At 46.3% G+C, this 16,600-nt stretch overlaps 1 protein-coding gene and 1 long non-coding RNA gene across 5 annotated transcripts in view; one reads left to right on the top strand and one right to left on the bottom strand.

Moving 5' to 3' along the window:
- The window catches only part of LOC309380271, a 162,130-nt gene that overhangs the window by 73,461 nt on the left and 72,069 nt on the right, over positions 1 to 16,600 (top strand). The gene's annotated exons all lie outside the window — the stretch shown is intronic.
- The window catches only part of LOXHD1 (lipoxygenase homology PLAT domains 1), a 175,919-nt gene that overhangs the window by 93,618 nt on the left and 65,701 nt on the right, over positions 1 to 16,600 (bottom strand). For all 4 annotated transcript variants that reach the window (XR_014172698.1, XM_081929534.1, XM_081929535.1 and 1 more), the window contains exons 8-13: positions 16,069 to 16,319; positions 13,607 to 13,742; positions 10,423 to 10,583; positions 9,813 to 9,899; positions 6,212 to 6,347; positions 1,627 to 1,781 (exon numbers count right to left, since the gene is read on the bottom strand). Coding sequence is in view for 3 of the 4 variants with exons in the window: in XM_081929534.1 (XP_081785660.1) it covers positions 1,627 to 1,781; positions 6,212 to 6,347; positions 9,813 to 9,899; positions 10,423 to 10,583; positions 13,607 to 13,742; positions 16,069 to 16,319 (926 nt within the window). In the remaining variant the exon portion in view is untranslated. The remainder of the gene's footprint in view (positions 1 to 1,626; positions 1,782 to 6,211; positions 6,348 to 9,812; positions 9,900 to 10,422; positions 10,584 to 13,606; positions 13,743 to 16,068; positions 16,320 to 16,600) is intronic.

Here is a 16,600-nt window from a genome sequence, read left to right as displayed (position 1 = left end):
GCAGACGCCCGGGATGTGACAGAGCAAAATGAGCCAGAAAGCTTCCAAGTTCAACTGGCTGGCTTGCCACATTTTGGAGTGCCGTCTAAAGAGGGGCTTTCCCAATAAAAGCACTATATAAATTGATCACCCCAATGAGGGGTGTCAAGAGGTGAGTAGAGTATGTGGATGTACTAGGTAAGCAGCCAACACAGGGCTCTAAACTCTGAGCTTTTTTTTTAAGCCCTCCTAAGAAGAAAGTTATGAAGCAAAATGTGCAGGTACACTTCTAAATGATTCCTGTAAGATTTATAACACTTTAACAGTAACAGCTTTCCTAAAAGGAATATTGGGAGCTGTAGTTTTTAAGGGGGCTAGGAATTGTAGCTCTCAAACTACAGTTTTAAAACAACAGCTCTCAGCATTCTTTTTGGGCAAGCCATGATTGTTACAGTGGTATAAGAGTGCTTTAAATGTAAAGTGGTTATATACACACACAAATGGTTATACAAATCAGTGTTACTTAAAACTCTTTTAAGCTGCTAACATTGATACAGTTAACTTTGAGAAACAGCAATAGGTACATACCGAGGGCTTGTTTAGAGAAGATTCAGACATCTCCTGACAACAAACCCCATCAGAGATGAAAAAGGAATCTGAGGGAGCACTTCAGGTCTGGCTCATGTTTTACAGCTCATGAAAACAAAAGGGAACATCTCAAGGTGCTTATAAATAACTTCAATATAGTCTCTTTTTAAATGTCCAGCAGGTTTCGAGCTGTGGTGAATTCTTCTTCAGGGAATTGCTCTCTGCCTCCAGCCCTTCTGGATTCTCTTCCCCAAAAGAAAAACTACATTAAAGTTATTTATAAGCAGCTTGGGACGTTCCCTTTCGGATTTGTTTTGTTTTGTAGCATAAAAGTGCAACCCTTTTGTTATATATCTGAGCTGCCACTGTGTAGAAGATGAATTAAATCACTCCGCAAGATGTGCAGTTCCAGCTGTTTGGAGCAAACTGACTCTGGACAGTTTTGGCATGTGAGGCAGAACGTTAAAATGGTACATACACACACCCTTCCTAATAATATCTAACTATGTAAAATAACTTGGGGATTGCAAGCCTTTTTGAGCCACATTTGGACTGTTGACAAAGTGCTGTTCACGCCAGTCACAAAATGGCTAACATGTGGTGTAATACAAAATGGCTGCCACTTCTAAAAAAGGAGGCAGGACCACACAATGGTTTGGGGCATTACCCCCGGCAGACGTACCCCCATCAGCTGGAAAAAGGCTCTGTTCCACATGTAAAATGGCAAACGTTCCCATCCACTAGATGGGTTAGGCAGCACCTCCTGCAGTCACTTGACAATGACCAAACACTGCCCCTCCAACTCCACAGCAAAATGGCACACCAGCTGTGGCAGCTAGAACAAGGGATAAAAATCTGAGCAGCCAGCTTCCAGGCTACACCTGTGATCCTTTAAAAAGGCCATGGCACTGCCACCTGTGAACTGACTGCTCAGCATTTCTGCCAATGCTGGCATCTGTCTGGGACAACTGGCCCCATGTCTGTTATTTGGGCTGGCCCTCTCCCTCTTTCCACAGCTAGTATATCATGGTGTCTTCTTAAACAGGCACACAGACTTACATTGCCCTTCTCAAATTTATTGATCGAGTTCACGCTGTTCTGCAGGACGCGGTCCCCGGTGTCTCCCTGATCCCCATAGAGGCAAGTGAAGACATTGGCATCTGTCCCACTTCCACTCACCATCCCAGTGTGAACAACGACCCGGTACTTTTTCACTGCAAAGGCACAGGTTAAGGAATCCATGAAGAAGAAGAAGAAGAAGAAGAAGAAGAAGAAGAAGAAGAAGAAGAAGAAGAAGAAGAAGAAGAAGAAGAAGAAGAAATAATTATTTATACCCCGCCCATCTGGCTGGGTTTCCCCAGCCACTCTGGGCAGCTTCCAACAGAATATTAAAATACAATAATCTATTAAACATTAAAAGCTTTACTAAACAGGGCTGCCTTCAGATGTCTTCTAAAAGTCTGGTAGTTGTTTTTCTCTTTGACATCTGGTGGGAGGGCGTTCCACAGAGCGGGCGCCACTACAGAGAAGGCCCTCTGCCTGGTTCCCTGTAACTTGGCTTCTCGTAGCAAGGGAACCGCCAGAAGGCCCTCGGAGCTGGACCTCAGTGTCCCGGGCAGAACGATGGGGGTGGAGACGTTCCTTCAGGTATACTGGACTGAGACCATTTAGGGCTTTAAAGGTCAGTACCAACACTTTGAATTGTGCTGTGAATTAAAGAAAAACAAGTCCAGGAATGGGGTTCTACAACTCTTTCCCTGTGGCTGAGAGCAGTTCCTCCAAAGCTTCACAGTTCTGTGGTTCCCACAGGCAATTCTGTATTATTGTCTCTCATACAACCAGCACTTCAAGAAATATGAAAAACCAACAAAGATTCCAAACGGTAAGGCACACATTGTTGAGCTCTGTGCCTGCCTCATAAAAGCTTGCTGCTTTGGGGTTACAAGCTATACTACCTATTTTATCAAAACGTTGCTAGATAACCAGAGAATTCAGGTGGGTGCAAAATTCCTTGATGGCCTTTGGGTAGGGATGCAAGGTGGCAGTTGTTTCCATTCTAATTTGCATTCATCGCAATCGAAGCTGTTTCCCTTCTGCTGCAGTTTCGTTTCTGCCAAATAATGCATTATTCATCTTGATGCTGGCTATTTTGTGTAAGTTAGATAACTTATGTGATTATTTGCATGACTTGTGCAACTAAAAATAAAACCCAGCGTAAAGAAATCATACAAAACCACAAGAAGGTCGTTCACTGTGTGTCCAGTTGAAGACTTAAAAAAACAAACCATGATGGGCAACAGTTAGAGCAGCGGTTCTCAACCTGTGGGTCCCCAGATGTTGTTGGACTACAACTCCCATCATCCCTGAGCTCTGGCCTTGCTAGCTAGGGGTGATGGGAGTTGTAGTTCAACAACATCTGGGGACCCACAGGTTGAGAAAGGCTGAGTTAGAGGATTATCTAACTTATCATCCTCTAAGACTGTACCCTTCAAAGATTAAGGGGTCATTTAACAACAGACAGTCAGATCTGAAATAAAATTTTCGATAGTATGCCAGTAAATTTGAAAACACTGGGCAAGTCCCAAATATGTGTAAGCAACCTGCATAATGACTACCACATTGCCAACATTTATCCTGCATTGTTGGACATATCTTTGTGAGTTTATATAGGGTTATGTTGTGTGAAAACTTTTTTGAGGGGGTTGGAGATTATTATTATTATTATTATTATTATTATTATTATTATTATTATTATTTGTACCCCACCCATCTGGCTGGGTTTCCCCAGCGACTCTGGGCGGCTTCCAACAAAGATTAAAAATACATCAAAATGTCACACATTAAAAACTTCCCTGAACAGAGCTGCCTTCAGATGTTTTCTAAATGTCAGGTAGTTGTTTATCTCTTTGACATCTGGTGGGGGGCGTTCCAAAGGGCGGGTGCCACTACCGAGAAGGCCCTCTGCCTGGTTCCCTGTAGCTTTGCTTCTCGCAGTGAGGGAACCGCCAGAAGTCTCTGGGCACTGGACCTCAGCGTCCGGGCAGAACAATGGGGGTGAAGACGCTCCTTCAGGTATACTGGGCTGAGGCCGTTTAGGGCTTTAAAGGTTAACACCAACACTTTGAAAGCTTGTTTCCTCAGAAATCAGCTAGGGCTTCCTGTTTAGCTCTGCTACGCTATTTCCAGGAAAAGGCTACTAAGGCAGAGATTGGCAGATCCTTCCATCCTTCACTATGTGTGATAAGATATTGAAGCAGGGATTTTGACTAGAGAGGGATAGAGGAAGTGAACATGTGCTCCTGAGGCTGGCTCCCAATTAGCAAATCACAGTTGGCAACATCTGCATTGGACCAAAGTGGTCACCTCCTGAAATGGAGAAGCAATAGCGTCGTCAAACTTTGCTCCTTGTGGCCTTTGCTCCATGCAGTTGGCAAACGGCAGAGCCCGACCAGGGAACACACACTGTTCCTCGCAGCCACTTCACACAGCGGATTAAAAATAAACTCCATCAAAGGTTTGTTGACATGTTAATCATAGCATTTGCAATTATAATCATTTGCACAACTTCTCGGGAACAGCTCTCCTCTGCATACAGATCAATGAGCAGGAAGGTACTGCCAGAGATGTCTCAGATCCACTGTAATCCTGAATTCTGTTTTTATTCATCTGCGGGCCTAAGCACTCGAGGCTGATTGGGGGTTGTGCCATATCCGTGATACACACCAGTGTGACGGTAGCAGTTTAAACTAGGCCAGCTTTATTTTCCATGGAGTGCCAGGCTATGTTTGATTAAGATGATGCAGCAATGTTTTACAATGCATATTATAATGTATATCTATATAAAGTATAATAATAATAATAATAATAATAATAATAATAATAATAATAATAATAATTTATTATTTAAACCCCGCCCATCTGGCTGAGTTTCCCCAGCCACTCTGGGTGGCTTCCAATCAAGTGCTAAAAACAATATAGCATTAAATATTATAAACTTCCCTAAACACGGCTGCCTTCAGATGTCTTTTAAAGAGAAGATAGCTGCTTATTTCCTTCACATCTGAAGGGAGGGCGTTCCACAGGGCGGGCACCACTACCGAGAAGGCCCTCTGCCTGGTTCCCTGTAACCTCACTTCTCACAGCAAGGGAACTGCCCTTGGTGCTGGACCTCAGTGTCCAGGCTGAACGATGGGGGTGGAGACACTCGTTCAGGTATACTGAACTGAGGCCGTTTAGGGCTTTGAAGGTCAGCACCAACACTTTGAATTGTGCTTGGAAATGTACTGGGAGCCAATGCAGATCTCTCAGGGCCGGTGTTATGTGGTCCTGGTGGCCGCTCCCAGTCACCAGTCTAGCTGCCGCATTCTGGATTATTTGCAGTTTCTGGGTCACCTTCAAAGGTAGCCCCACGTTGGAACAGCAGAGCTGCGTTTAAGGGAAAGACCACAGCTCGGTGGTGCAGCATTTGTTCAATCACCAGGATCTCTAGGTAGGGCTGGGGAGATTCCCTGCAGAGCCACTGCTGGTCACCATAGGCAATTTGATCTGTTATTGTTGGAATTCGTCTGTCTCGAGAGACAATGGCCATCTCACCATCTTAGGGACTCTATTCCGGATTTGTGTAGGGTTTACTCCATAGCCGTGTCTTCTCCCAAAGATATCCCGCAAGGCAGCCGAGGTTTAGAATCAGCTTTCCTTCTCCTAGATGGGCTACCTTCTCAGGTTAACAAGCCCCACCTGCCCCTCACTTCCCTCTGCAGCATGGGCAGAAGGTGCATAATAATAATAATAATAATAATAATAATAATAATAATACCGTATTTTTCGATCCATAAGACACACTTTTTTTCCTCTCGAGAGTCCCATGGACTGCAAGAAGATCAAACCTATCCATTCTGAAGGAAATCAGCCCTGAGTGCTCACAGGAAGGACAGATCCTGAAGCTGAGGCTCCAATACTTTGGCCACCTCATGAGAAGAGAAGACTCCCTGGAAAAGACCCTGATGTTGGGAAAGATGGAGGGCACAAGGAGAAGGAGATGACGGAGGAGGATGAGATGGTTGGACAGTGTTCTCGAAGCTACCAGCATGAGTTTGACCAAACTGCGGGAGGCAGTGGAAGACAGGAGTGCCTGGCGTGCTCTGGTCCAGGGGGTCAGAAAGAGTCGGACACGACTAAAAACTAAACAACAACAACGAAGATGCAATCATACTGGATTTGCTCTCACCTCCACTTTTGGATGGCAGAATGGGGAGTTCTGCCCTGGCGGACGCTAGTTCTGGGCCGGGTGCATCCGACCCCCATTCAGGATGTCGGATAAGGGGGCTAGACTGTGCCCAAATTATCTCAGTTTTCCACAGCTTTCTCCAAAGGAACTCAAGACACCAAGAAGGTGTAGCCCAAATGACGACTATACTGCTAAGCCCCTAACATTTCCCATGACCCAGCAGAAGGAACACGGATGTCTCCAGAAAGAGCTGGGGTTTTTATTTTTTTAAAAACCAACAACTTCATAATGAAATTTTGCAGCCATTCAGCCTGTTAATGGCGCCTGCAGGAGATACAGTTCCAATGAGGGTGGGGCAGGGGGAGATTAATTGGTACCCAAATACACGCCCCCCCTGGAGGTCCTCTTTCTTCTCACCTGGCTTCACTTCAGCCACCTGTGGGCCTTCAGCTGTTAGTTCCCGCACAATCTCGTTGTCGTCCTCGTTGCTATCCAGCCAGCGGTCACAGTTGAATGTGTACTTCTCTTTCGTCAGGGTTTTCAAAAGGGTTACCTTTAATTAAACCCAAATTGAACCAAAATGTTGAATAAGTTCAACGTGAATGAAAGAAGGAGGGTTGAAACTGGAGTCAGGAAAAAATGCAATTTACCAAACATGCTGGAGTCGTGTCCCTTTATAAGGTGGAGGAAATGAGTGTTGATTAATAAGATGGTTCAGTTATTTTATTTCCTCCAGACGAGGCCTCTATTAACCTTGAAATTCAGCTAGCTAAATAACCTGTTGTTCTTTTTCTTCCCCCAGAATACAAAAGAAGGTGTACCCATAAGTACAGACATATAACAGCATATTTTTTTTGGATTTGCTTATGCTGTGAAAAACCTGGGCCAAGCTGCTCACCAGTTGCGTTTGGAACATCAGACAGGGGGTTGCGTGTCAAGACCCCACAGCCACCCCCTCGTTGGAAATAACTCACACAAGATATTAGGTTTATGTTATTGGGCAAATTTTGGCCACAACTTTATTGAATTACAGACTGTGAGCGGTATTGGCTTAGGCATTGATTGGACCTGACTATATCTGACTCCTGCCCATTGTGTGAACCAACTCAAGCTCCCCCTGGTGTTCCCGTTGGGGTTCTGTCAAGGCTCTAGCCCCCGCCGGGCTTTGGACAAGATCAACACCCCCAGATACCTTTAACGAAATCCACCCCTCCCCTCCCCCACACAAGGTCAAACAATGCCTAACCGCAACCCTAACAAAGTTGTGACGATTGCTACAAGGAAGGCGAAAACCAAATGGCCAGTGCCAATTTTCCAAGTGGAAAAATTCCTACCAGTCCCCTTGGACAACCAAGGCGACCAACCGAAGTCCATAGCAAGGCCATTGCCTAACCTGCAGAATAGGGAGGGAGGGCGGGTGATTGAGGAAGCGAGCCAAAGAGGAAGTCCTCTGGCTCGCTCCTCAGTTTAAACGGCCCCGGCCACACACACCCAGTCAGCGGATTGGCTGGCCAGGCTCTGACGTGGCCAGGATCCCCTGGCAATGGGGAACAAAGTCCCCCGCCCCCGGTGGGGAGTGGGTGGCCACGCGGTCCACTGCAACTCCTCCCCACTGGGAAGTGGAGCGGATTTATGGAAGCAGCTGTGGGGAGGGAGTGTGGGAAATGGCGTGCTGGGTTGGGGTTAAGCACCTCCCCCTAGCTGATTTTCTCCTCCAAACTGTCTCCTCCAGATATTGCCCGGCCCTAGTGTGGGACTTTACACCTCAACAGACACATATATGATTGTGAGGTAAAGTTGTAATCCTGACCACACTTATCACACAGTACTGAACACAGAAGTAGTTGCTTCTTTTCCAAGCGACATGCTTAAGACTGTGCTGCAAAAAGGTTTTTTAAACTGATTGATCTAAGAGATTAATCAACTAAACATCGCAGCAGCCTCATTAGCAATCCTCTCACTAGAGAATGAACAAGGGACTCTTTTGCAGCTAGACATCAACCTTTCCTCCAGGAGTGGAAGGGACAGCAAACGAGGACTAATGAGGCCAGAATGACTGTGCGGATGAATCTTGGGAACCAACGTGCATCCACAATGCTTCATGGTTTACTAACTCCCAGCTAGATCCTCCAAACATCTGTGCAGCGCAAAATAAGGCAGAAACCTATCAAATCATATTAGAGGCTCAAAAGCCAAGGTGTATGTGGCCTTATTTTCTTTTTTAAGTAAAAAAGGTAAATGGTGAGTTGCTATTGTTACTGCACATGCCTGCATAGCCAGAGAAAGACCTTTCTAATATTTGTTCAGTGCTATCCCAAAAGGTATAGCTGGATGGTTAAGTCCAGTCAAAGGCGACTATGGGGTTGCGGCACTCATCTCACTTTCAGGCCAAGGAAGCCAGCATTTGTCCGCAGACAGCACTACTAAGATGCACCCTTGGCTCCAGGCCAAGAGAAGAAAAGGGGGGCTTTCTCCCATAAGGAGATAGTCACCACATGTAAACTATGTTCTAACCTTTTAAGTCTACCTTCTGGGAAGCTTTGTGTGACCAGATGATTACTTATGAGCAAATGTTTTATATTTTACAGAAGACTGTGCAGTGTCTTATTTTAGGAGGGATTAAACGGGGGAAATACCAGGAAATATTTACAGAGACTCTAACGAGTCTGAGCGAGCTATCTGCTGCGCGTGTGTTTAAATAAAAGGGGAATGTTAACTCTGCTGATTTTGTTGAACTTGTAAAGACAAGTTGGAATAGGATATCTTAGACAATATATCCTCCCCCGCATCCCTAAACATTCCCACATTAACAGGATACCCTTAATGAGGAGGGGCAGGGGAAGGCTACAACCTCCCCTCCAGCCAAAGAAAGGCTTACCCAATGCCTAACCTCACAAGGTTGTGACGATTGCTATGAAGTGGGCAAAAACCAAATGACTGGTGCAAATTTGCCAAGGCTAGCCACCTCTGCCCTATGAAAAGATCATCATGGTCCTTCTGCTGCCAATCTTGCCCCTGCAACTTAGAACTCTTGGGTGTGCCTTAGAAAGCACCATCAGAGTACAGGGAGGGAGGCCCAACACATTCTGAATCAAGTGTTCACCCTATAATAAGCCTAAGGAATAACATTTTGCAACACGGAGGAGTTCCATGGTGGTTCCTCAGGGTCTCCTCAGCAGCTAAGTCAACATGGTTCCATGGCAGACCTACATTTCTGGGGCCCTGAAGCTTGAACTGTCATGGGAGTCCCTTCACAACCAGCAATGGGGTCTGGGAAACCACTGTTATCTTCTTCAATGGGGTTGTTCCATGACCGATCACTACACCTTAACAACATCTGCGCTACTGACTCTCAGACATTGAGACTGTTGAAATATATACAACCAAAAGTTGTTGTGACTCAAATTGGGTCTACTAGACCCGGAGGCATAACATGGCGAGGCCAGGGGGCCGTGGCCCCGGGCACACATTTTTGAAGTGATGCAATCAGGAACGGAGCCATGGCAGTTGAGGCATGGCAGCAGTTGGGTTGGTTTAGTAGGAAGATGGATTGAGGCAGCGGGCGAGGAGCCTGATGGAGGCAAGCTCTGTTCACCCTCTGCATGTGTCCCCACCCCAGCTGCCCAGTCCACCAGGGGGGTGCAACACTTTCCTCACTTTTCCTCACTTTCCAGGCATCAGCAACCCATGCTACACCACTGACATGCTACACCACTGACTAAACCCAATATTTTTAAGCAGTGTGTACTAAAGTCACTTCTGAGACCCTCCAGGATTAGGATCCCTGAAGCTTAAGATTCATTAGTTTCACTGTAAACCAAGCATGCAAATAATGATAAGGATGATGATGATGATGATGATATAATTTATATCCTGCCCATCTGGCTGGGTTGCCCCAGCCACATGTCAGTGTTGAAGTGTTAGATGAGGATGCAAGTTCATGGAAACAGTAAGCTCCTGCTTATCACAGGGGATTGATCTTGCCCCCATAGTGCAATCTCTCCTGCTGGCCTTTTACCTTATGTAGATGCCAGCCAGCAAATGGGCTCCTCTTCTCGTGCCATATCCGGATCTTGTACAAATTGCCCAGATCTGGGAGCTCAATCTGCAGGAAACATGCGTAAAATACATCAGTGGTGGCCTTTTTCTACTACAGGCCCAATCTGGGGGAAGATCAGGCCACCGGGGGAAATAAAACTGGAGATGCACAAGAACAGCAAAATCCATTAGGGGCATTTTCTGTGCAAGCTTTGGTGGAGCCAAAAGCTTGTTGCACAAGAACAACAAGGGGCACGATTCTTCTCCGGTTCAGATTAAATCTGAACCAGAGAAGAACGCAGGCATCATAATTTTCACCTTGTATTTAAGGCAAGAATTTGTCACACGTTCAGCATTCTGAGTCAATGAAGCGCCAACATAGCTGACATCTCCAATAAGTTTGCTATTTCCTTCCTTTTATAAGGGCTATTAAACCCTTTCACATAAACCACAAGGAATTGACTGGCTATTCTTCTGTGCCATTTAACCAGCACTAACTGCAAACAGGAAGCGTCTGGGCTGATTCCCAGGTTAACACGGCACTAAACACAAGTCTGTTTGGAGCACACGTGGAGGACAGGAAGGCATACCATGAATTTATCCGTCTGTCCAGCTTCAAAGTTATCAGAGTTATTGTCCAGCTTCATTTCGTCGGACTTTCCTTTGTCACCGTAAACCTGGAGGAAGATGGGGGCGTCTGTCCCTGCGCCCTTAATATCACTTGTCCATATCCACAGGGACCAAGGGTTTTCTTATAAAACAAAAAGTTCTGAATCACTGAATTAAAATAGTGAAAGCTGGTGATAAAGGAAAAACAAAGAAGCAAACAAAACCAAACCACCAGAGATGAATAGAGAGGTCCTTTTTTTATAAAGCACGTGCCCAGTGTCTTGAAAACCAGTTATGTTGTGAAGATGTTCAACAGGGGAATCTCTTCTCATAGCCTGGAGATGCAGCAATGTGAATCACTTTGCAAACAATCCATGAAAACCTTCTCTTCCATTTCAGCTCAACATCGCACTCATGCTAGCCCCAATCCATTGCTTCCACTTGCGTATGTGAATTTCCCTTGCCTCCCAAGAGCAAAAGGGTCTGATCTCATGCAACACGGCACGTTCACAAAGTGGACTGTAATGTTGTGAGTCTGGAGCTGGGAGCAAGCGTGCAGTCAGGTAACTGGTGAGTTAAGACACTGGACTTAATGGTCTCATTGCAGAGGGGGGACATGACTTTACATAGTAATGTGGGTTACTTTTAAAAGTGAAAATCCAGTCCTGCTGTGTTTAGGGTCCCTCCCATTCATTTTTCCTGAGTTGGGCCCTGATCTTCTGCCTCAAAATCCCACCCAAAAGCCATGACTGCCAGCAGACAGCCAGTGTCAAATCCTGGCTCAGCTATAAAGCTCTCTGAGGAACGCTCCTCACTAAGGTGTCAACCGGGGTCTGATCTTTACTACTTAAGAATCACAAGATGGAATGTTTCCCCATAGAATAAAAACGAGAGAAATCCTTGCATATATAGTGTGTCAGGCACAGGGAGTTATTTCTAGAGAAAGAGGTGCTGGAAACTACTGCCCTTTTTTTAGGGGGGAGCATCTAGCCAAAGGGGAGATCACCCCTTCTCTTCTTACACCAATGAATAACAACAACAACAACAACAACAACAACAACAACAACAACAACAACAACAATAATAATAATAATAGGCTGGAGGGGCCCTGAAATGGTGGTACAGTCCCTACCTCATGGGGTTATTGTGAGGATAAAGCAGGATAGCCCATATACATCACCCTGAGGCAGGCACCCCCAAACTCAGCCATCCAAATGTTTTTGGGACTACAACTCCCATCATCCCTAGCTAACAGGACCAGTGGTCAGGGATGATGGGAATTGTAGTCCCAAAACATCTGGAGGGCAGAGTTTGAGAATGCCTGCCCTGAGGTCACCGGAGAAAAGTTGCAGATACGCACGGCTGTGATGACTGGCAACAACTGCAAATATTCAGCACTCTTCGTGGCAACACACCACCGGTTTGAGGAAAAATCCTGAGCCTCTAAATGAGAAGGCATATCCTTTCCGAAGCAGGCGAGGGAGATGACAATACAAGTTTATCCCGTTGTATGGCAGCGAAAGGTCACCAATTACTCAAGGGCACTGCTTCCTCCCCATTTAATATACAACATCCACAAAGGGATTACGCTGTCAATAGCAGTCAGGGTCGATAATATGGCAGTTTAAAGGTCATAAATGCTTTCGCAGAATGGACTGCGCTGCAGAGATAAAGTGGCTGTCACATTAAGCAATGTTCGCTGTAATGAGCGCGGCTGCAATGGAATCGCTCCTTAAACGGGACAAACCGTTCATCACAGAGGCGTCTTGATCATGCAGCCCCTTAACTAATTTTATAAGCATTCATTGCACTGATGTGATGTGGACTGGAGGAGAGACAATGTCCCCGCCAGTTATGAACCTTATGCAGCAATTTGTCCCCAAAGGATCTGGAGGACAGCAGACACCCTGGAGCCAGCGGGGATTGAGAACATACTTGGAATCTTCTATTTAGCAGCTTGGGCACTCGAGCACTGATGGCTATCACTCATGTGGCAGAGAGTTCCATAGTTTTGAAGGGGGAAGGAATGGGTTTCTGTGCAGTCAGTTTGAAACTGACCCAAAATCCTCGGGTTTTTCCTCCTCCAAGGGAGCATTTCTAAAATGCTCTAACCTGAGCTCTTGAGCCAAAACCCAGCTGTATAAACAAGTGCTCAAAGCTCTCTCCCTTATCAGTCTGTGACGGCAATGAGTGGCCTTGCCAGTTCCAGTAGAGCAGGGATGACGCGTCTGGGTCTTATCTTACATCCTGACCACAAAGACCACAAAGACGCACAGACCTTGTCAAGTCTGACAAGAGACCCGGGAACGGCGCCAGGAGTTGGTGACCTCCTGCCCCAAGATAAGAGTATAGGAACAGGAACAACCTTTTATGGTCAAGAGTACAGGAAGAGGAAAATCCTTTTATGGTTAAGAGTACTGGAGCAGGAACATAGGTGATGTCAGCCTGTGTGTATAAGCTGACATGGCTGGATTCCTGGGGAAGGGGGGAGAGGGTGCCTGGAAGATATATATACTGCATGAAATCTCTCATTTCTTTGGACTTGCTGTGAACTGACCACGCAAGTGCCTTCTGCTATCCGGAGAGCAGAATAAACTCTTTCTCTGAAGCAACCTCTGTGTCATTTGACTTCCTTTCTCCCTCCCGGGAGCAACACAGACCCCACCAGTTGGTAAAGTCTAATAAGGCTAGAGTTTAACTACATGAGGCATGAAAAAGTATTTTCTTTCATCTGTCCTGAATCTTGCAACATCCAGCTTTCCTGAGATGTTCAGGTGTTCTAGTGTCATGGAAGGGGAAGAAAACCTTTTCTCTCTCCACTTCCTCCATGTCACACATGATTTTATAAAGTCGTAGCTTGTCAACTCTTACTCACATTATCTCTAAACTAAAAAGGCCATTTTTTGACTTTTTTTTTACTCAGACCAGTGGCTCCCCCCCCCCCGGTAAAAAATAGGAGGTGCCAGGACTCACATATTGACAACACTGCTGTGGATGCCAATATAAAATGGCTGCCATAGGAGGAAAAAGAAGAAGACGAATTTTTGGTTCTCTGTACCAGGAAAGAACTGTCAGCAGAAAAACAACAACCCTGAGTGCTCTCAAGAGCAGGAGGGTTTTCAAATAATGATGGATGCCCTTCAAGCTTTGCTCTTTCACACTTACTTTTCAGTCTCTTCTTACGCAGCGAGACCATTTCGTACAGCTCCCGTTCCACCAGTCCATCACCGTCATCCTCATCCAGCCATTTCCCACACGGGAAGGTCTGTTCGATACCAGTAAATGGGCAATACACCACCACCTGGAAGAGGAAAGGGAGCGCCGGAATAGACCATCCATTTTTCCATTGCCCACACCCTCCTAGTGAGACATAATGCATTCACAAACACAGAGGAGCCAACTCCCAGGTGCCAAGCATTGGAAACACACCTGGGAAGGCTGCCAACTTCCCAAGACTCTGGGGTGTCTCTCTGGTGGTCACTCTCTGGCTATAAATCTCCCTCAGTCCAGAGAGACCGGTAATAAGCGACCCCTCCTTCCTAATAGGAGCACACTCGTCTTCTGGCATATCATAGCAGAAGAAAGAGTCAATCGTAGTTCTAAAACTACTTTATTTTATAGTCTATATATGCAGAATCCATCAGCATGTCTGTACTCTCCTCTCAGGACCAGTGCAGAACAGCATCACAAACAGAAGTGAAACTAAACTTCCAACAGTACTGAGACTTCCTGTCTCACGCTCTCTCAGACACTCACATGATATACACAAAACATAGTGCTACTGCTGGAGCAGCACGGATGGATAAAAATCCTAATTCCAAGGTCTCTTCAGTCCCCTCAATAAAATATTTGAGGGGGGCCCCCAAAGTTAGTGGGCATTGACATTCAAATGGGGTGTGTGTGCCCCATGTCACGTGATCGATTATGTGTGCCCAGGCTTACCGTATTTTTCGCTCTATAGGAGGCACCCGACCATAGGACACACTTTGTTTTAGAGGGGGAGAACAAGAAAAAAACATCTCCCCCTCTCTGCGCAGCACCCCTTCAGCGAAGCAGCAGGAGAAACGGAACCCCTTCCATTTCTCCTCCCGCTTAGCTGAAGGGGCACCTACCCTTCAGCGAAAGGAACCCGAAGCCTCCGGAGAGCAGCAGGAGCTCCTGCCGCGCTCCGGAGGCTCCAGGCGGCTATCTTTGAAGCCTGGAGACTGAGAGGGGTCGGTGCACACATAGGGAGCTATCTTATACAGAGTCAGAACTCTGCTCCATCTAGCTCACAATTGTCTACACTGACTCAGCCATGAGATCCTCCCAGCCCTACTGGGAGACACCAGCACTTGAACTCGAGACCTATTGAAGGCAAGACAGATGTTCCACCACCGAGCTGAGTTCCTTTGCAGTATCTTTTTTAATGCATTCCTCATGAAAATCCTTCATCATTTTAGTGCAAATTTCTCCTGATACAATTTTGCCTAACATAAACATTTTTGCCATGAAATATCCCCTGAAGCAATGCATTTTATGGACACTCTACTTGGCTGGAGAACAGCACTTCAGAGAGGTGCAAATTTTCAAAGGATGCCTGTGTTTTGGTTCCCACATGATTTCAGGAAATGCTTATTACGTAGTTAGGTTAGCCTACAAATGTGGACAGAATTGAATTTATCCACTGTCTCTATTCCTTAAAATATTTGGAGCTGGCTATCACATCACACACACCCTTCCTAAAACAAGCCACCCATCCCTCTCCTGTTCCTCCTATCCCTTCCGAGCACATTCAAAGTGTTGGTGCTGACCTTTAAAGCCCTAAACGGCCTCGGTCCTGTATACCTGAAGGAGCATCTCCACCCCCATCATTCTACCCGGACACTGAGGTCCAGTGCTGAGGGCCTTCTGGCGGTTCCCTCATTGCATGAAGTGAGGTTACAGGAAACCAGGCAGAGGGCTTTCTCAGTGGTGGTGCCTGCCCTGAGGAATGCCCTCCCAGCAGATGTCAAGGCAATAAACAACTATTTTACATTTAAAAGACAACTGAAGGTGGCCCTGTTGAGGGAAGTTTTTAATGTCTGATGCTGTATTGTTTTTAAAATTTGGTTGGAAGCCGCCCAGAGTGGCTGGGGAAACCCAGCCAGATGGGCGGGGTATAAAGAAATTATTATTATTATTATTATTATTATTATTATTATTATTATTATTATTATTATTTATAACTGAACTGCAATGTCCACAAATCGCAGGATGACACATCTCTTGGGTTTGATCCAGAATCTGCTGCCTCTCCCTAGAAATTAACGCAAACCTGCAACAAATAACCTCCACATCCCTTCTGCACAACTGAAGAGGCGGAGAAGGAATGCCGTCCCCCAGTCTCACAACTGCAGAGCAGCCTGGGCGCCTAATGAGCATGCAATGGATTTCTGCATAAGTTTCAGCGCCGCATGGCATGTATTAGGCAAAATCAGATTTGCGGGACGCATTATTGCATCATATCGACTGGCTAACCTGACAGCATTATCACTGAAACAAGAGCTGAAACATCCTTCAAGCCTTCCAAGTCACTCTGGTCAGACCACAAATAGGGGGAAAGTGACTGGACAGCTGCCCAAAGGCTTGAAGTGACCCATCCTCACCTTCTCGCAGTACCAGCCGCAGCCGACACCTGCATTGTCGTGTCCAATTGAGACGCGGCTCAAGGGACTCAGGAGAGCAGCTATCTCCACGTTGAAAAGATCGGTCCTGGCACGCTCGAACTCGCCTCCTTCCAGGAAGACCTTCCCGCTGTTCTTCAGCCCTTTAGAGCCGTGCATGACCATGTGGATTTTGGAGTTTGTGCCAGCCCCTCTGATGTCCCCAGTCACCACAGCCACGTTGTAGACAATGCCTGGATGGTGGGAGATGGGAGAAGAAACAGAGAGGGAGGTGAGGAACCACCACAGTGGAAGTCTTGGCGTCTGCTCTTTCGGCAACACTTTTTACAGGGGAAGTGGGGGAAGTTGCCAGGCCAAGGGCCACATTCCATCCTGAGAAGGCTTCTGGAGGCCACGTGCCAAAGGTGGGTGGATCAGAGGCAGAGCAATGCCTGCTAACTTTACCTTTGCGCTCTACGTGGGGCTACCTTTGAAGGTGACCCAGAAACTGCGATTAATCCAGAATGCGGCAGCT

Source organism: Podarcis melisellensis (assembly GCF_964234715.1).
Source record: "Podarcis melisellensis genome assembly, chromosome: 11".
NCBI lineage: Eukaryota > Metazoa > Chordata > Lepidosauria > Squamata > Lacertidae > Podarcis > Podarcis melisellensis.
The sequence above is the reverse complement of the archived record's forward strand: the minus strand, read 5'-3'. Positions and strand labels throughout refer to the sequence as shown.